The 21033-nt window shown below is 40.5% G+C and overlaps 1 protein-coding gene across 1 annotated transcript in view; it reads right to left on the minus strand.

Moving 5' to 3' along the window:
• Positions 1–299: 299 nt before the first annotated feature.
• Positions 300–21033, minus strand: part of LOC115020291 (ryanodine receptor 2-like) — a 55348-nt gene continuing 34614 nt past the window's right edge. Inside the window, 35 exon segments of the mRNA XM_029450243.1 lie at positions 300–453; positions 1137–1188; positions 2537–2637; positions 4311–4375; positions 4537–4693; positions 5772–5906; positions 6103–6249; positions 6695–6755; positions 7411–7547; positions 8570–8612; positions 8780–8910; positions 9084–9296; positions 9515–9607; positions 9752–9878; positions 10445–10515; positions 10634–11922; positions 12028–12109; positions 12370–12468; positions 12589–12717; positions 13782–13870; positions 14180–14260; positions 14502–14575; positions 14719–14795; positions 15360–15439; positions 15611–15710; positions 15877–15930; positions 16119–16170; positions 16709–16800; positions 17595–17703; positions 17971–18083; positions 18970–19098; positions 19972–20034; positions 20194–20355; positions 20445–20531; positions 20645–20732. Coding sequence (XP_029306103.1) covers positions 358–453; positions 1137–1188; positions 2537–2637; positions 4311–4375; positions 4537–4693; positions 5772–5906; positions 6103–6249; positions 6695–6755; positions 7411–7547; positions 8570–8612; positions 8780–8910; positions 9084–9296; positions 9515–9607; positions 9752–9878; positions 10445–10515; positions 10634–11922; positions 12028–12109; positions 12370–12468; positions 12589–12717; positions 13782–13870; positions 14180–14260; positions 14502–14575; positions 14719–14795; positions 15360–15439; positions 15611–15710; positions 15877–15930; positions 16119–16170; positions 16709–16800; positions 17595–17703; positions 17971–18083; positions 18970–19098; positions 19972–20034; positions 20194–20355; positions 20445–20531; positions 20645–20732 — 4678 coding nt within the window. The 3' untranslated portion in view covers positions 300–357.

Raw genomic sequence — 21033 nt, forward strand, 5'->3', positions numbered from 1 at the left:
ATGCAGCCAGCAGAGTGCCATCAAACTGAATTTGAATTGGACTGCTTGAGATAATGATGAAGAGAACTGAATACTTTTGTTGTAGACTGGAGAGTAAACTCCCAAAAACAAACGGCACATTCATTTTGTATCTGAACATAAGACAAGTGGTCTTCTTTCTTTGGTTTCCAAATAATGGAATCACTATCATTTAGAAATACTTGATGTGCATAAATATAAAGTGTGAAAATCATTCCAAAATCAATAGTGCACACACACACAATTCAAGGTAATTCAGTGAGTCCAAGGGCATCAATCAAGATAGGCTCGAGTGCGATGCCATTATCCAGGAAGGCTTTAGATCTCTCAGATTTCCTTTCATCCCAGTTGATCCTCATATTGCTTACGGAAACAGTCTCCCACAGGGAAGAATTCCCAGCAACGCTCCTGGTACATTTTCCACACATAGGATTCCTGGCAAGGACAACAGAGTGGTGATATATGTTCAGTCATTAACTCTGCCAAACTGATTCATTCTTCAGCAAAACAACATTAAACAGTGTCCACTGAAGAATCCAACATTTGTCTGGAGCAGCTCCTTCTTTAATCTACACCTGAGGAAAACATTATTCAGAATAATGGATTTCTTTTACGTTACACCGCAGCATTTAGAATTAAGCATTACCTCATCTGGTGCGCACCCCTTTCATAGATTTAGTACCGAGTAAGAGACACGAGAGAAAGTGGAGCTCTTTAAACGCAGTGAAATTCCTTTGATTTAGAGTAAAGTGAATAAAAAAGTTACTTGGAACCCTCCCCACTTCTAAACCATTGCAGTATGACAGCGATACGTTTGGAATAAAAAGTACATGTACATTATCATAACACGTGCATGTCGGGGCTGATAGGGCCTTTGAGACACAGAATGAATACAGATTCTGTCTTAGTTGAAAAGGTTACACTACATCTTTGTCATCGCGATGGCATGAGCTGGAATAAATAGGACATTTAGTCACGGAGGAAGCATTGTGGAGGGATATATTAAGGAACATGACATTTGGCGATATGAGAAGAATTGTTTAACAGCGTTGAAAGTGCACACCATGTTCTTACTTTGATTGGATCAGGGAATAAAACAGAGGAGATAACTATTATACCTGCCCCGTGTGTTCAGTTTCATCCTTGTTAATAAGGTACATCAGAAAAAACCTGTAAGGACACAGAAGAGGAGTTTATATAGCAACTGACGTACAGAGGAAGTTGTAGCACTAAAATAATTGTGGTGATTGTGGAAACAGAAGTGGAAATACAGCGAGAGATAACGGCTGCATTTTGACAATCGATAAGAACGAAGCAATGAATTCTGATGTTTCAGTCTGTAGGGGGGTCAAACTCATGTTAGTTCAGGGGCCACGTGCAGCACAATTAGATCTCAAGTGGGCCGGACCAGTAACATCACAGCATAATAACAAATACATTCTGAAAACGTTCACATTTGATGAAATATCTTTTTACTAAACATTATGAACCTGAAATTTCTTAAGAAAGAAAGTTGCAATTTCAACAATATTGTGCCTCAGTTTATCATTTACACGTGTGTGTTACAACTTACAGATCACAGTGTGTCTACAAAGGCACAAAACATTTCGTCACAGGTATCTGGAACAGTATTTTACTTTATGATCAAAACAACTCATTTTTACATCCCGCGGGCCGGACTGGACCCTCTGGTGGGCCGGTTTTGGCCCCCAGGCCGCATGTTTGACACCCCTGCTGTACACGTTTATCAGGTGAGCTTAAAATGTTGCATGAAGGACCACCATAAATACATAGATATGAGTCCATCCCAGAGGAGGTTTTGTTTTATTATACGTTATATTGTTTGTGATCAAAAAGGTTCATATGGATGCTGCGACGTGTGTTCCTGTTGTACATCTTTAGTGGGTTGTTTCGTAAGATCCTTTTAACTTATGTAAAGTGCCTTTCAATTATATGAAAAGCTCTCTGTAAATAAAATGTATTACTCTAAGTATTATTCTCACCTGCTTGTGTTTATGTGCGTATGGCGGTGGAGCTTCTTCATATTTTAAGCCTACGGAGCAAAACGCAGGATTCTTTGCTTCCTTCAGTCCACAGAGTTTAGTTCGAAAGCAACTTCTACCAAGACTGTGAGTTGTGCAGCGTTTCACCGCAAACGATGACGTGATGTCAACAACACATTAGTAAATTCTTGATAAATGTGAAACAAGACATTGAGTTGAATGTGAATTACAAATGCAGGCGCTGCGAGGCTGATTGGGGAAGGTAAACATAACACTGCCGTTAATATTTCACACTAAGAACAGGCCTGAGGCGAAACAGACATTTTGTGTTCTTTTCTTGTTCGGTGATTGTGGAGCATGCAGAACAACTACGCTTCCTGTGAAAGGCAACATCCCAGACGCCTGCCTTATTAGTGACAACATGTCAAGTTGTGAGTTTTAGTATTTGTGAAATGATAAGTTTGAGACGTTGGCGACCTGAGGACATGAAAGCAGCGAGCATTAAATCCACTCACAGATAGTTGGCCAAGTTGTGCTCCTGTAGAGTGTGAGTCTCAAAGCCGTGAGGGACCGTATCAAAGTATTCGTTTCCTATTCCACATATGAAACATTTGGTCTGCAGGAGGAGAGACAAAAGAAACCCCACAATTAACAGAGGGGACAAAATGATCAGGAGCCTTTTGTTGTCGTGCTCTGTGACTAAGATGTTGCATTTAGACTCAAAAGACTGTAAATCAGAGCAACGTAATGCTCCCAGGAGAACTCCCTGCCAGGCTTTCATAAGACAAAGAGGGGTGTATTTGCTGAGGATTTGCATTCTGTTGGTACTAAACAGTCCAATTACTTTTTTTCCCCGTGTTTACTATGAGGTTTAGTGTTGGTAAGATGACAGAGAAATACTTTATTTTGGGTTAATGCAATATGTATTTTAGGGGACTCCTATTTAGGGCTACAAAACGATGGCAGGATGGAAGTAGCAGATAAAACCATCATTGCCGACTGCACAAATTGTGTCTAAATAGAAAACTGTGCCAACATTTTTAACAGCTGCTTTTCCCTGAAGTTAAATGTCTGGGAAAAGCTTTTACATTTGTGGCATGGTTTTATTATTTAAAGCACACACAGTGGGAAAGAACCTGTGTAAAGACTAAATGAAAGCACACGTTCAAATGATTAACACAAAAGACTAATATAATACAAAACTGCTCATAATCACAGCTTCTGCTTCATTCTAAAACATTTTTGCTTGAATTCTCTCTCAATCTGTTTTGCAGTCGACTGCACAACAGCCCTCTGCTTTTTTTTTTCACGTGTTGTGTTTTCTCCACGTGAATGCACCGCGGCAGACACAGAGTATTGTTTGTTTGCCAACCAAGTGGTAGTGACCATGACATCTATGCATTCAGTAGCATCCCTATAGAGAGAAGCTCACCACTGTTTGTCAGAGCGTCTACGCTGCCTTGTTGCCTTTTGGATCCAGCCTTTGTTTACGTGCCGGACTCTTGGACTTGTTTGCCTGCTCTGACTGCATACGGTACCTGTCGCTGTTTGTCAGCCTGCTAATAACGTCCCTTGTAGCCTCACTTCTCCTACCTGCAGAGTGTGCTTCATTAGTGTTCTGTTCACACCTGTTGCAGCCTTTAGAGGCATACCACTGAGGGTCGTGTGCACTGTGGCTATCTGCTCAATAAAGTTACTGCTCAGGCTCCAACAAAACAAGCAATACAGTTAACTCTGGTTCAGCTGAGGGATGCAATTGGTGGAATGGTAATCAAGAAGAAAGAATTCTTCTTTTGTATTCCAGTGCATCCAGCCTTTAGTTACTGAGCTCCAAATGAACCGTCATTCTCTAACAACACTACACTTGCGTCAGTATGCAAGCAGTGTGTCAAGAGTGAAAGAAGCCTCAAGAGAAAGAAAGTTCTGCGCAACAGAAAATACAGCAAGTGATATTTAATGTATGCATTATTTCACGTGTGCCAATGACACTTAAATAACAGGGATTAGTTTCTTTACAACTTGAACTTTCTGTAATTATTATCCAGGAGAAAAGAAATATAATGGTGTCCTCATTAAGACCAATGGTACCGTTGTTTCCTGTTACACAAGCTCCCACAACAACACACACACACACACACACACACACACACACGTATCCCGATAGTCTTTGTATGTAAAACTGTGACACAGCATTGCAGACTGTACAACCTTCATACCACTCAATAAGCACTCACAATGACTTTACATAGGAGAGTGTTTGTGTGTGTGAGAGAAAGAGTCAAATCTCACCTCCATATCCTCCTTCACCTGCTCCTGCTGGTCACGAAGCTCCCCAAAAGCATCAATTATCAAGCCTGAAAAAAGGACATCATATCTGTTTGTACTAAAAGGCTGCGCTCGTCTCTGAGTGACACGTGTCACTGAAACGTAAGGACTCAGTGAAATAAACAGATACTTTGTTTACCTGTTTCACATGGAAAATTCATCAGCTGAGCTGCATTTGTGTCAGACTCACCCTGGATGATGGCCAAGAGGATGACGATGACGAAGAAGAAAAAGGTGATGTCGAAGACGATGCGTTCCACCTCGAATTCATCTCCGGCAGGATCCACGATCTCATCACCAATGCCCCCGCCCGCACGCACTCCCACATACATGTGGAACATGTAGCACTGACAGAAAATACGATTGTATTTATTGTATAGTGTGCTTTCCATTTCAGGACTATTACCTGGGAAAGTTACCTCAAACTATTCATTACACAGAAATGTTCTCTGTCTGTTTGCTGTTTGTTAAGGGCATGAGGTGAGGGGAGCAAATGTAAAGTAGCTACGGAGGACTAGAGGATTGCTCCTCCAAACTCCAAGGATATCACTGTTCATTGAAAATTCAAGCTGCAAAACAAGAATGTAATCAATTCGGTCTCTGAGCGAGTTGCTTTTGGGAAGGTATTTAAAAGTGTCAAACAGGCAGCATATACAATTCCACAGAATAGTAGAAGGTTCTTTTAAACAATATTCTTTGCCTCAGATTGTAAACCCCCACAAGGAGTTTATGTAAGAGGCAAGAATAATTAATATTGTGCTTTTTACAATAGGAGCCGAGGATGAAATCTTCCACAAGTAACAAAAGAGAACAACTGACAGGTTTGTTTGTGTATAAGTTCAGGAGGAGACTTAACCGTGAAGAGTGAGATATCTTCTGCTCGTCTTTCATTCATATTGTTTTGACATTCTGCAATGTATTTGTCTTAGAAACATTGTTGTGGTGTTGCAATGATGGCTAAAGTGCTGCTAAACCAGCGTAAACAATAGCAGCGAGTGTGACTGAGGATTTAATGTCATATGCCTGCTTACTATAATAGTAGGGTTTTATTCAAATGCCATCGCTGCCCATCCGCCTGCGTCTGTGAGTGACAGTGGAGTCCACATTATAATAAAGCAGGCATTGGGGTGTTAATGTTCTGAATAGCCAAACAAAGAGCAATGCTGAGGCTTGACGGACTGTTTTCTAGCCATGTGTCATTTTATGGAAAAGTAGAGGAAGGACTAAGAGAAGAAGCTCTTCTTACTTCAACTGTCACAACCCTCCTCTACCTCGATCTGAGGAGGTAGAAAATAAAGTGTGTGGCTCCGTTTGTGTTAGAGAGATAAACATAGAGAAGCTAGATATATATATGTGGGAGACAGAGTGCAGTGTGTGTGCTTGTGTTTGTGTGTGAGTGTGTATTAATATGCACATTTAACTCACAGTAAGCATGTCATTGCATTTCATGTCTCGGGTGGCCTCGTCGTCACTCTTGTTGTAAAACTTCCGGAAGAAGTTAAAGGCCACAACAGTGTAGAGATACACCACCACAGCCAACAGGCCCACAGTGAGGGCCAACTGACGGACACACACATAATTACAAAAAGGGTTAGACAGACGCAGATGGGCTTTAATACGCTTCTTCATCTTAGAAAAAGCCCCAATATAACCCTACAGCGTGAAAGCAAACATCACATGCATGCAAACTGCACATATGAGCACACATTAAGACAGATGGATAGAGAATTAAAGACACACACATACACACACACACCTGTTTTCCATTGTGTGTGACAGAGGTAAGGATGGTACGAAGTGTCTTAAAGCCCATGGCGATGTCCAAAAGGTGGGCAGCAAAGAAGAAGTTGTTATAATGACCCAGAACCGACATGGACATGTACCAGGCCAAGTACAGGAAGGACTGTGAACACACACACACACACACACACACACACACACACACACACACACACACACACACACACACACACACACACACACACACACACACACACACACACACACACACAGACACACATAAAAACAGGCAATATAGATTACCAGGAAAGGATAGAGAGACAAATGTGTATTTTAGATAAGGTGGGATCACAGGATATTACCTCTGTCACTTCTGCAGCATGTGCAATTGTATCAAACAAAATCTTAGCAGTCGAAGAGATTAAACCAATGAGGGACATGTCATAAAATATTCTATATGTTTTGCACACTGCTCGGTCGTGTCACATTATCTCGGTAGAAATAATTAGCAGGAAGTGACACCTTTATCTTGTCTTTGTAGGAACAACGGGGCACACGTACACGAACTGGGCAAAAGCCATAAAATATTAAACACGTCGGGGACTTACATTATCAGTGAACACAACTCCTAGTTTCCAGACCTGGTACTTCATGTCAATGGAGTTGAGTCTGGGGAAAAAAACAGCGTCATCACAAAGATACATGATGGTAAGAACCTGGAAAAGAATCACTAAAATCAGACCCGTGTTGCTACAGTGCCCTTTCCAAAAGAGCATGTCTGTTATGTGGCGTGATTTCAGAATGTCCTGTGCTTCCTCAAGTGCAACATAATGTTCTAGGACCTACCAGCGTCTGGTCACCCCTGTACATACTCACAAACACGTTCATATTCATCAGAATGGTCCTTTAGGAGTCCCATTCACTTCTACAGTAAAATGCATTCGACAAAGTTTACATCCTGAGGATACAACTCCGAACAGCAAGAATCTCTCAAGTACAACAGCTGCAAATAAGCCAAACCAATGTGAGTGCAACAGGATGCCACACTGCTGTCATCATTGCAGGCTGCTTTGTGTACACCCCCCCCTGCTCAACCGTGTACTATGTTACCTATCAAAGCGCAGAATTCTAAATAATTTATCACAATGATGTACTACACTGAAATAAAAACAATGATTGTCCTTTCATGAGTTATCCCTCAGTGTATGACACACATCAACAAGGAGACACTATTTAAAATGCAAAGTGAAGCTGAAACTGCAAACAATGCAAAAGAAATAACTCCATCGCTGCAGTTTCCCACGGATTCCCTTCATCTACTCACAGAGTACTGAAGGAAGCATCTCTCTTGAGCCTCTTCCTGTCTTTTCTCTCAGAGCTGAAGTCTAACGCAGCCTGGTCCAGACCGAGGAGTCCACTAATCTTCTCACAGCCGTAGAAGTCGCCGTACTTATCCATCACCTGACAGCACAAGAAGACAGGATTACATTAAAGAAGCCTCTTCTGTGACTTTTCATCTGAATAAAGAATGACAGGAGACAGTAAGAAGCAAGAGGCTGACTTATCCTGCAGTCTGCGCCGTAATGAGATGGCAGCTTAGATCTGCTGACAAGATGATTATGCTGCTTATGAAAGCTACTGAATAATAACAGTTACCCGTGGTGCCAATATATACAGCGGCATGTTGGTTGTAAAAACGGCTGACGGTAACTCTCTTTGTGTTTTTTTATTTTTTATCGCGTGCAACCTTGCAGTATATCAATAAGCAGCATTGATCTAGGCTTATACTCCACTCCTTACCTTCCTACTGAAATGTGTATGTACAGTGGCTGGTAAATATTTACTTAATTTATTCATATGACGGATGCAGAGCTTCTCCCCTTTGTGCTTCTGTGGCTCTAAGAAACTTTATGTCACTTGATTTATGATCTGAAAACATGAGCCAACTAAGTCTACTTGTATTAAAGAGCCATTTCGTTGATACAAATATAACTATTCAACTTATGGTAAGCAATATCTCCAAACTCATCAGCAGGAGCGCTCGAAGATAAGAGATGGAATTACGCTTCTTTGCAGCCATTTGAAGACTTTAGGTTTAATTGATTTGATATATTTGTGTTGTAGTTCAATTTAACAGAGCAAACAGACTAAAGTATATTATCTTTTCTTAAATGTAGTTAACAATTCTCCAAGTGAACTCAATGTTCTTAACAAAGACAACGGGAGTTTCCTAAAGCAAAGAATACTGTTGATAAGACTTGAGGCCGAAAGCTGTAAGTGTTGCGTCGTCTCTGTTTTGGTAAGTGACGGTGGAGTAATTACACCTGCCATTAAATGGCTCATTAAATTTCATTTAGTTTCTAAACGACGTGTCACTGAGTGAAATATGCACACAATTACATACATCCGTAAGCACATTTAAAATAGAGTGGTTAATGCATCTGCTCTGCAAAATCAAAGCTGCTGTACTCTGAAGACCTTACCTTCCTCTTCACAAATTTATCCCAGTAATTACTTGGGAATGATCTGAAAAAACAAACGTATAGAATCAAAAAATGTACTGACAACCGAAACACCGCTGTAAGTGAAATGTACAGCATCTAAATAGGTGCCTACAGTGAGTTTCTAAGGCTTACAGTAACATGCCATCAGCCCAGCTGTTTATGTGGCTGATTATGTGGCTGTGTACGTACGGTGTGTAAATGACCAGTCGGTCCCACTGCCCTTTGATGTCTTCCTCAGGAGGCTGCTCTGTCACATACAGCCCGTCGAACTCCAGCCGTCGTGCCACTTCCTTCTCACGTTTGAAGATCACCAATGGTACCTGCCAATCAAATTCACTACAGTGATCCCTTTACTCCTCGTGTTTGGTTGGTGAGTCTTTGTAAGCAATGTGCTTAATTGTGCTTAATCTTCTGTGGTTTAAAAAGTATACTCTAGTTCTATAAAAGTGAAATGACTTCAATATAAAATCTGTACATGCTTGAGCCGGTATACCTTGAGGCAGTAGTACCCGATGATACAACAGAAGGAGATGATTGTGTGAGCTACAGCCAGGAAACGGAGCGCTGGCTCCATGTATCCGCTGCTCTCCTCCAGCACAAAATAATCTCTGCCCTTGCTGTCATCGTCAGCAGCTGAGTCCAGACGCTCGTTGTTAACAGATGTGACCCCCGTTTCCTCTTCGTGGGATGCAGGGAAGGATGCTACCTGGGAAGACGGTAAGAGACAGAAAGAGTGATTTCACCAAAGACATACAGGCGCACTTACAAAATATAAGAAAGACAATATAGTGCAATAATATTAGGCAGAACCGAACCATAGCATCCAAAAAGATCAGAGAGTAAGATCAACTCCTCTCTGACAGTCTCTGACAGTCTCTGACAGGCTGTGGTCAAAAATACTTTTCATATCTCTCACAAGCAAACTCTTACCTTGTAGAAGAGGAGGATGAAGTTGATTGCAAAGGCGACAAGCAGAGCCAGTAAACGCATGTTATAAAAGTTCCTTGCAAAGTAATTCTGTAAAAAAAAAAAAAGAGGAAAAGATTTCGATGTTTTCTGCTCGTACATGCAAATTGAAGTACTTGTACGTGTGCATCTTTATTTCTGTTGGCATGTGCATGCATAAGTGCACAAGCATGTGTGAGTGTATTTGTACATTACCAGCAAGCTCTTGTTATGAGTGCTAACCATCTCCCAGAGAGCAGAGTGGTGGCTCTCTGGCTCCTCCGACTCATCAAAGCATCTCTCGGCTTTCTCATTCACACTTTTCCTCTCAGATTCATCTCCTCTGCAAACAGTTATGGTAGGAAAATTATTAAAAGTGTATGGACTGAATCGGCATCTAATACTTAGGATATTGTATTAGATGCTAGTAAATTCAACTAAAAGTCACTCTCTCGCCTCCAGCGCGTTCATAATGCAGCAGCTAGGATATTTACTGGCTTTAACAGACGCCATCGCCCCAATCCTGCCGTCTCTCTATTGGCTCTTTGTTTGATTTAGAATTTTAAGATCTCACTGATCATTTTTAAAGCAGGTCTGTGTCAGGCCCCAAGCTATATAGCAGAAATGTTGACCCCCGTAAGAGCCTGTCCGTAGCCTTTCTGGCCGTCCTGAAGTTGAGGCTTAAAGTGCTTAAATAAAGGTTACCCTGAACCTCGGCTTTGGAAAGACCTGCCGGAGGAGATAAGGCTCGCACAATCAGTGACCTTGTTTAAAATCACTTATTAAAACCAATTTCTAATGTTTTATGGTTTATGCGATGTTGTATTTTCTTACTCCTTTTAAAGTCTTTTAATTTATTCTGTCTCGCTTTTAGGTGGCCTTTCTTCAATGGGGACGCAAAAGACTCACCTTGCATTCTCTAATTCAGGCTTCGTCTGATCTTCTGCTTTTCCCTCTGTGGCGGTGTGGGCCTTAAGTTGCTGTCAGTAAAATGTAAGAGTACATCAAAAATGAATACGAATCAGTGCAAGATCATAGCAATACAGAAAAAACAAGGGTCTTAAAATCTTGTTTCTTAAGATACAAATGATTTCATACCGTCCCTTGATGCTTCTCAGAAACATCAGCAGTGGTGATTGTTTTGGAGGTTGTCTTGAACAGGTCAGTCAGACTGGCAGTGAGGTCTTGTTTTAGAAGTCTGATTTGACCTCCATCCTTCTTCACTTTGAGGCCGAATATGTCTGAGAATACATCCACCTCTCTGGGGGAGGTCACAGCTGCAGCATGCCCCCTCTCCCTTAATTCTTTCTGGGAGGAGAAACTGGCAGAGTACTTCCTCAGCAGATCCACACCACTTGGCACCTCCATGACCTCATCAAGAGTTGGCTCAAGGATACCACCAAGCAAGTCCGATATCCTCATGCTTTTGGCTCCCTCTATGAGCCCGCCACTAACAAACGCTATGTACAGCACATATAAGATGCTGCGAATTACAACACAAATGCACCGGACCTGAGCCATAAACATGAATCTGAGGAAGAACACAGCCAACAGGAGGATATCCTTCAGAGTCATCCTCATCACTGTCTTCAGGTTTTTGACAGAAAGCAGAGATATCAGCAATAACAACCAATGATGCATGAAAAACATTCCTTTGTTGTCGTGACCTTCATCTTCACTCTTTTCTTCTCCTGCTTTGTCCGCATGCCTCTCTCCAGTGTCAGAGCCGGATATTTGTGCTGCTAGCTGCATCTCAAAGATGGTGTCCTCGCAGAAATTGACAAACATCTCCATTTTCTCCTTCTCTCCGCCCTCATTGACCACATCAAAAATGAACTGCCTCTTGGACTCTTTGACCTGAGGCTTCTCCCATTGTGTGCGGCTGGATTCACTGATCTCAAAGTAGACGCGTTCGATGCGCTTCCCACTGCCAAGGATCTCAATACGTCCGAGGTAGGGCTGGAAGTAAGTCAAGACACACTCTGCCAGTTCCAAGAATGTCCTGAGTCTGGAGTCGTTGGGCATGTGTTCGGACAAATTGGTGAGGAGAACAGCGATGCTGAAGCCGATGTCTTTGGCTGGTTCATGGAAGCGATCCACAAAGGCTTCATAATCCACAATTTCACTGTCGTCCGTCTTCATGCAGGAGAGGAGGAAGTGGATCTCAGTTTGGGAGAAACGCTTGCAATTCTCCATCGCTTTCTGGAAGTCCTTCCTGGAGATGCAGCCCTTACGCTCAGGGTCGTGCTCTCTGAAGGCCTCGGAGGAGGTGAGGTCTTTAAGTTTGAGGAACATGTCAAAGAACTTGAGGATCATCTCCACATTGCCTGATGATTCCACCAACATATCCACCATCTGCTTTCCAATAGTTCCATTAACGACAGTGCCTGCAGGGAAGAGAGACGAGGTAACACTCGGGATTAATGATAACTTGTAAACCATTTACGATCATAAATTATAAAAAGAAACAATAGAATAAGTGAAAATCTTGCCTTCTAACATGGAAAGCAAGAAAACAACCATGTCCTTTTGTAAATCCATGAGCTCTTTCAGAAGCTCAATTTGCCTTGAATCCTATTAGAAAAATATATCCAGTTACATTTTTAGCAAATAGAAGCAAAGTCATTTCATATTATACATATTTACAAGACACATTACCAGAGGCAGTTTATGATGAAGGCAACAACAGATTAACAGTAAATGCTTTTTAATAACATTGCAAGCAGACTACAATTCGGACTCGGGGGTAGAAACCCGGCAGAACACTATCACCTACAGCAGGATCAACAATGTTATGTTTCAGAAGACTTTTAGAGGGAAATAATGAGCCGTACCTGAGAGAGCTTCATCTGCATGTGAGCAAAGACATGGAGGAAACCTACAACAGCGTCCCACAGACGACTGTGAGCCAGGCTCTGTTGGTTCCCAGTACACTGGGCCCTAAATGAACACACCGGTAATGTGAGCTTCGTCTTTTAAAGAAACATCTCAACTTTCTAACACATGTGTTCAGTAGGAGCTTTGACACTAACTCGTAATGGACACTGACTGACCTGTATGTACTCAGTGAGTGTGTTGAAGACCTGTTTGGCCACTTCGATGGCCTTGGAGAAGTTCTGCTGTCCGTGTGCATCAATCACATCCTTCCCCGAGTAGTACCAGTAGAAATCACTGATGGACTCCTACAGTGTGTCAGGGTTAGGGTTAGGTGTTTTATTTGAAAGGGACAGATACAGTACACATAGAAACACTGACAGCAATCCGCTGCAAGTATCAGAGTGTTTACAGCGTCCCCAGAAGGGCTTTAATTAAAGAGATTAGAGCATTGAGGTAAAAAGAAGGTCGATTGAATACAGTGGGATACAATAAGGGACACATTAAAAACATTACAATTAAAAGCTAGACAGGACCACAGGTCTTTTGTTGAATTAACCAGGTTTTGGTAGCTCTCTTAAAAGTTCCTTTCACAGAAAAAGCAGTCTGAGCAAAACATGTTTTGCAGAACCTTACAACAACAACAACAACAACAACGTGCAGCTCCTCTGCTGGATCTGCTAAAGCTCTATAATCTCTTGATGTATTCACAGAAAGGCTGAGGAGCAAGTCCATTCAAACACAAGCGCTACATAATACAAAAATATAAGTTCACAAAACTTAAAAACTTGTATTTACTTAAAATGTGGAAATGATGGTACCTTATTTGCATTTATTTGGATTTAATAACAGACTGGCCAGCCTGAGACTTAGTGTTATTAATCACAACACACCAACCATGACATTAACCACTTAAAGAGTACATGGAGAGTGTTTGAAATGAGGAAGTTGTGATTCACGGTGCGGAATACACTGCGGCTTCTCCATTTCCTTTTTTTAAGTGACTGTTTATTGTGTTCTAATAGTCTACATGTTACAGCTACTGGTTCACTGTGTGGAATGGTTATATCTGAAACCAATGGGTAGAGGCTCGTCTCCAAGTAATGTAGCAGTTGTTCTGAGACAATCTTCTCCAGCAATTTAAACAGGAATTGAAAAGGAGTAACTTGTCTGTAGCTGCTAATGTCGTCAGCGTCCCTCGATTTAGAGTTGGGGCATTATCACGGCACTTGTACATTTACGATTAGAGCATCTTCAATCTGATGACGGATGAACCTGTGTTCACTCAGCAGCCGGATAAAGGTTTGCAGTGATCATCAAACCATTTACTGGTTAGGTTAGGTTTGTTCGTCCAGCATCATTGCAGTCTTACCTGTACTCTCAGTAAATAGTCCACAGTGGTTATTATGATGTTGACGGTCGTGTTGTTGCCGGTTTGAGTTCTCAAGTAATTCTGGAAACCTAACACATTTAAAGAAAGCAAGAGCTGAATAGAACGTGAAAGGAGCATTGCAATGAAATTCACAGAGTGTAGACAATGTAATTAGACAATGAATGTCAACTAGAGCAAAGCTAATGTGTTGCACAGCAATTATGATTCAGTCCTAAACTCCTATTACCATAACTTTGAAGTGACATTGAGGTGAAAAAAACCTGTTTTCTCATCTTTCTTATGTGATACAGTATGTGGTCCTTTATTCGGAGGGAACAATATATTCTATATGAACTTTATGACAGGATGTAAATTGTTTTCAGCATCGGGCAAATAACCTGAGTTGTGTCCTTCGCAGAGCAGCTGTAGAAAACGGAATAAGTCCCAGGTTTTATCTTTGTCAGGCATTACCTTCTCTCCTGGGAAAAAGATAGGTGGAGAAATACAAGTATGAAGGGTAAGGAATGGAGGAACACTGTAGGAAAGGTACAACAGAATGAATGTACCGGTACAAAGAATTTAAAAGGGAAAGAAATAAGATTTTGCAATGTGAATGTAGAGTACGTTCAAGTCCAGGGATCTCTCAGCTGGGTCTTCTGCTCTGACATGGCCTCACAGAAACTGATTTCTTTTTAAAAGATTTCCATAAGAATAAAGTACCTGAGCTCTCGTCCATGGCCATGCCTAATCCTTCTGCTTTGTTCTGCCTCTCAAATGCATTTAGATCCAGAACACTGGATAGCAGAAAACCACACACACACACACACACACACACAAAAGGATTTAAAAAAGAGCTTTTACACTCTAATCCTTGTCAATCAGTACAGGAAGTCTGAAAGCTTTTGTGAAATTTGACAGTTTTCCTACTAACACTCACCTACATGACCGCACGAGTCCAGCCATGCTCTGAAAGAAGCCAACATCTTGCTTCTCTCTCAGATAATCCAGCATTTTCTATCAGACAAAAGCATCAAAGACAAGGTCTAAAACAAATGGAGGAGGATCTCATCTGAAGCAGATATGATTCACTTAAAATTATTTTTTTATTACGGCAAGCTTTGCTGCAGTGTCTCTGTGTCAAGGCATCATGTTCATAAGAATATGAAAGGGATACGTTCTGAAGAGGGGAAACTGCACAAGTTGAATGAATAAATAAGGTCCTCTATGTAAGTGATGGGCTCTGTAGGGGGTTACCTCGGGTCACCATGAAAACCTCCATCATCACGTCAGTTATGCAGATGACAGTAACCTACATAAATCAGCTTTATTTTCTACTTATTGATTAGTTTCTCATAAATATATTTGTTTTATATACAGATTTATTGAGCCTATATTTCATAATTAAATACATCTAGCAATCCAATCTATCTGCTGCAATAATCTTATTTCTTAGTGTCGCTTAATCTAATCTTACCTCTTCTAGATTTGATCCGTGTTAGTTATAACAACACTTTTGTTTCATGATATTAAACTCAACAGTTCCTGCCCGAGGAAAATAAGTGCGACGCGGCGTTGTACCTGTTGAACAGCGGCATTCCCTCCGTTGAGAACAGCAATACCCAGCTTCAGTGTGGGGGCAATCATGGAGCCCATGGCCCCTATTTGGATACAGAATGCATCACAATCAGAGGATGAACAGTACGGATTTAGAGGAATAACACACGGCTACAGAGTCCCGTTTTAAGAACTCCAGTTCAGGACTTCAGCAAATATAAAGTGGCTCATCTAAAGAAACTACTTTCTTTATTAGAATTAGTAACATTTCATACCTTTGCTGGCACTGATGGTTTGCAGGACCATCTCAGAAGCTCCACGGCGATGCAGCCTGGCCTGCTGGTAGAGCAACTTCTGCTTCTCCATCTCCTTCTCCTGAGACACAGACAGGTTCGTTCACTACTGTAGCTTCTTTGAGTATAAACTGTATATACATCTTATAAAATAGTCAAATCATTTCTTTCTCATTGAATATAACTTAAATGTCAATGTGATTAAATAAAGTAAGTAACTTTAAATCTACTTTAAAAGATTCTCTCACTTCAAAGCTTTCCACCTCCTGTTCCTCTTCATCATCGTCCTCTTTGTGGCAGCTCTGGAAGATCAAACACACAAAGCAGGGCGGTGGAGAGTAGAACATCAATATAAAAACATGTACAAAGCTTACTAAATCACTTATTTTTGTTATATATTGCATGAGACATGCACAAAGACATGAAAAGGAGAGAGCAAAAAACATTTTATTTGGTAATTATTTAAACATTTATTCTAATGTGTTATTACCTTGGCCATAATAGCAGCGTAGGACTTATAGAGACCGTCATTTCCAGGTTTACTGTGAACAATGAAGACAAATAAGATAATATCAGTCTATGTTAAGGTATGGACTTGAAACTAGAAATGCCTTGAGTGTGACCACAAGTCTACCCAGTGGTATCGTACATTTGTATTGCCCAGACAGCACACCTGTAACCTGGCTGATTTGATCACATCTCTGCAGTGGCTGCACAAGTGAGAGTGTCCTCCCACTCTCTTGTCTTTACAGTGACGTGGAGGCAAACGTTTATATTATAATATTACACTCTCAGCGAGTCTCTGTAGGAATAGGAGAGTATCACAGCGATATTCCAGTGGGAATGGGCGACCAAATCATGTCTAAAAATAGCACAACATGACAAACATGTCTGCAGGGTGAACCTACAAAGAATTTAAATCTTATTGCAGACTTCAGGTTTTTACAAAGCAATGACCCCAGATGTTGAACAGAAATAAAAAATAACGCTTCTGACAAATATAATATTGACATTCTTGGAAGTGTTTTACTGCATGTGATCTTTAAGAATCAACACACACACACACACACACACACACACCTTGTTTCCGTCAGGGCGCTTCGACTGAAGAGTGTAATGAGTTGTAGGAGGGGATCGATTGGTTTGGCAGCTTCTCCCACATCTCTTTCTTCCTCTCGGTCACCTCCACACAGCTCCATCACACCCCCCCTCTGCAGTCCAGAGAGAGTAAATCCACTAGTGTGGGCTCTTCAATAATGTCACACACTGGCCATCCACAGCCTCTGTGGCTGATTTACGTTTACACACAGCAGGTTCCTTCACTCGCTTGCAAACACAAACCGTGCAGTAGAGACAAACATTCATAACATGCCTTGATGTTTTAAACTTTTAAATGTTTAAAGCGTTATTAACATAACAAAACAAATGCATGCACAATGTCACATCACACCTGTCAACGTGTACACTTATAATATTTATGGGAGTTTTGTGTCAGGGAGTGTGCACAGAACGCAGCATACACTACAGTATGTACTAATTCTAACCAGGGTTTGAGAATATAGTGTTGTCTTTTGTAATTTCCTAGTAGTACAAAATGGTAAAGCATGTTAATTGCATGCATGCTGCAGTAATATTGTACAGTTTGGTGTGACTTTGTTGCAGCAAAGTAGATGGGATCTGTATGCAGGATGCGCTGCAGGTCATAAGTTCACTTGAGCTTGAACTTGAGACATGAACGAGTACAATTGACATTTAAAAGCTGGCTGGGTGCTTTGATCTGGGGTAATCTAGTATACAGTAATCTGTATAGCTGTATAATGAACAAAGTCAAAGTCACGATAACCACATTGGATAGGAAACGTGGGAATTGTGTTTCTCACCTGATCATAGTTTTAAATATAGGCCTGTTTGAACTCTTAACTATGTTACAGAATCATTTTAACCTACTGATGTCAATATGTTTTGCTTTTCCACTCACAGCCAAATCCTCCACGAGCTTCTCCTCAAAGCTGTGGTCTTCAGCTGATATCCAGGATTTATTGTAGCCCTGAAGGAAGAGGTTGACGGCTCTGTGCCTGGGGAGGAAGAGGAAAAGGGTGAAGAGACAACAAGAGAGGTACATTTGCATACACAAATGCCAACAGATTGAAAAACAAGCAGCTTAGAAAGACACAATTAAACTATAAAACAGCTCTGATTAGACCATCACAGCCTATGATGCCTAATATAGAACTATAAACTATAATTCACAAGACAAACATCAGAATACTTTTCCCATATACAATATAATATATACGAACCAAACACAGCCACAGGGTTTTCATATGCTGATGCTTTCATACCTGGGTAGGTTGTAGAGGGGGGCCATCCTTAGACAGGCCACCACGGCTCGTTTCCTCTGTTTCGATAACACCTTGTGCCACGAAGGTTTTTTACTTCTCTGCGGGTGCTCCACCTGAACCCACAACCAAAGATCAACAAAGACCTCACGTAGAAAATGCAACAAGGTAACGCACATGAACCTCTAATGAACCCTAAACTAATAATAATGTTGGCAGAGAAAAAACAATTCAGCAACACGACTAGAACTACGAGCAGAAGAGTCTTTACTTTATTTTACAAACACATTCCTCTACTCAGAGTCTGATGATGACACAGGCGGGTTGTGCTCAATGATGAGACTTTATTTACAGAAGAAAAAAGAAGACGACTACTCTATTTTTATATAAATATACAGCCTATACATACACCAAAAAACTTTATCAATGGCGCAGTGATGTCATGAATATAGATAATCGAAATTCTAGACCTCATACAGATATTTCAAAATAAAAGTTCAAGTAAAATAACTACAATTGTTATAAAAATAAGGAAAGCAGTTAAACCTAAATCTCAAAAACGCATTGAAATACAAAAAATCTACAAACACTCTTATTCTCTAAAATACCTATTTAAAGTAATTTGATGTAAGCTTCTGACATTATAAATCATAAGAAGCTTCTTTCAGTTTCATCCTCTCTGTCTCAGGCCTTTTTCACAGCAGCATCTTTGACGAGTCATTGTAGGAAGAGAACAGGTGTTACTACTTAACATAAACGCTGGCTCGATAGTAAGCCATGACAGTGAGCCAGCACGCACAACACCAGGACCCTGAAACTGAAGAAGCTAAATTGAATCCAGCCATCATTCATTGTATTATTCACACCTGTGCTTTTCCAACTGTGACATGTCAACAGGTTTTCTGCAAAATAAAATAAAAGTCCAACTAAAGAGAGGTCATCAGTGAAACTTTAGCCAGTAAAAGATGACTACTTTATCTTTATATTGGTTTAATAGCTCACCTGGTCCAGGTAATAAAGAACTCGAGCTATGTCCAGAATCCTGTCTACAGTCCTTTGAACGTCAGTAATGGCTTCTAGGTGGCTTGGGTGTTCTGCATAAAGGGTCTCTGGCCTCAAACAGTTTGACACCTGTAAAGAGAAGATGAATAGACTGCTGGAGAAGTCCAGGTGCAGGACAAAAGTACTATAGCAATGAGAAAAAGAGAATTCAGTCATTCTTTCATGCATTTTGCCTTGTTAGAGAAAGTATCTGAAGAGCTTGGTTTGAAATGGAAAGGCTAATAAACATTATTAAGGAATCTCACTCCCCCTATTGCCTGATTGATTTTCTTGCTTGAGTTCTCATATGATCCACAACAACAAAGCTGACTAACTTTCATACAACCAACAACAGATAGATCATGGGCTGTGCAAAAACATGATCAAAAGTGTTGGTTAAAAGTGTGTTTATGCTAATGACAAAGCAGTTTTTTTTCATCACTGACTTATGAATAAAGATATGTATCACTCATAAATAACCAGAGACTGCATGCATATTCTTAACAGTATTGTGAGTATGTCATATTGATGTCTCCGGTGAACAATGAGTAACTAAGATTATTAAAACTGATGTTGCATGCTACGAGAGCATTCTTCAATTTCATTCACCACACACTTGCTGCCTTCCACAAATTAAAAGTTACATGTATTCAGGCATGGCAATGAATATGCAGATTGTTTGCAGAATGTAGTTTTTTTTTTTAACTTTATTTAAAGTCTAAGAATAATCCAAAACAGGAATTCATACAACCGATATAAAGTATAAGCTTTTTATTGTCAGTTGAAGGTCATTTCTGCCCCAACTAAGGACAGACTGATTTAAACTGACCATATCAGTCAACAAATCTATCTTTTAAGATTGTCTTTTATTTAGTATGGTAAGACTCTTGTCTAAAGTTTGTGTACAAAACCCAAATAAATAAATAAAAAAAAGGTTTAGAACACAAAAATAAAAATGTTTACCTGACGCTGAAAGTGAATAAGGCAATTTAAAACGTGCTCTCGAATCTCATCTTCGGTGTTCTTCTGTGAAACGCAAACAATGGCCAACATTAAATACACAGTATATGATCATACAACGCTGCAGATTATTATATGAATACACTCGTTACACTCTGATGTGCAGTACATCAAAGGTTGTGTCATCATGAGGGCTATAATAATCCTGGCACATTTCCAACTGACCTGAGTGAAGCCGCTCTTGGCCAACGTGATGACGCTGTGGTCACTTGGAAAACAAACCCTGAGTCCCACAGGGAGCAGTCTCTTCATGGAAGCCACAATCAGAGAGGTGTGTGTGGAATAACGATCCCCCTTCCTCTTCATCTTCCTCTGCTCATGGTCGAACTGAGTATTAAAAAGTTAAATTAACTGAGACTTAACGGACAGTCTCACATTATTTTGAGATTACCATACAAACGATAAATATGGCTGACCTTGGACATTTTGTCTTTGTTGACCAAGAAAGCCAAGTTGTTGATTTCATTTTGGACCACAAAGTTCTGTTCCTCCCATTTGAAATTCTGTTTTAGCGAACCAGGGGAATGAAAAATGACTTCGTTTATGGAGTATAATATTCACTTGGAAAGCATTGACATGAGAGGAATAAATAAAAAACACTGTGTGTCATCCTCACATGTGATTTGGCCCAGAATATAAAGACCTCTGCCACCATGCTGAACAGCTGCTCAGCGTCAGGATTGGACTCTTTCAGCCAGCTGGCTCTGAGACAAGAAAAATCCAAACACATCACAGTATCATCGCAGAATTTATTACAGTAAAGCTTAACATTTACCTGAAACAATCACTTAAATAACCACTCAATGACATCCATCTTACTACCTGTGTATCTATGAAAAAAGTTGTATTTTTAACTTTCATTGTTTATAATTAAAGACAACAATGAAGAATGTGTAGTTCAAAAGGTTTCTGAAACCCTCCAGAGGCCAGATGATAATTACTGGTGTGAATAATGCAAATATAACAAGTAAAATAAGGTTCATAAAAACATCTAATTACTCCTGG

Source organism: Cottoperca gobio, chromosome 15 (genome assembly GCF_900634415.1).
Source record: "Cottoperca gobio chromosome 15, fCotGob3.1, whole genome shotgun sequence".
Taxonomy (NCBI): Eukaryota; Metazoa; Chordata; class Actinopteri; order Perciformes; family Bovichtidae; genus Cottoperca; species Cottoperca gobio.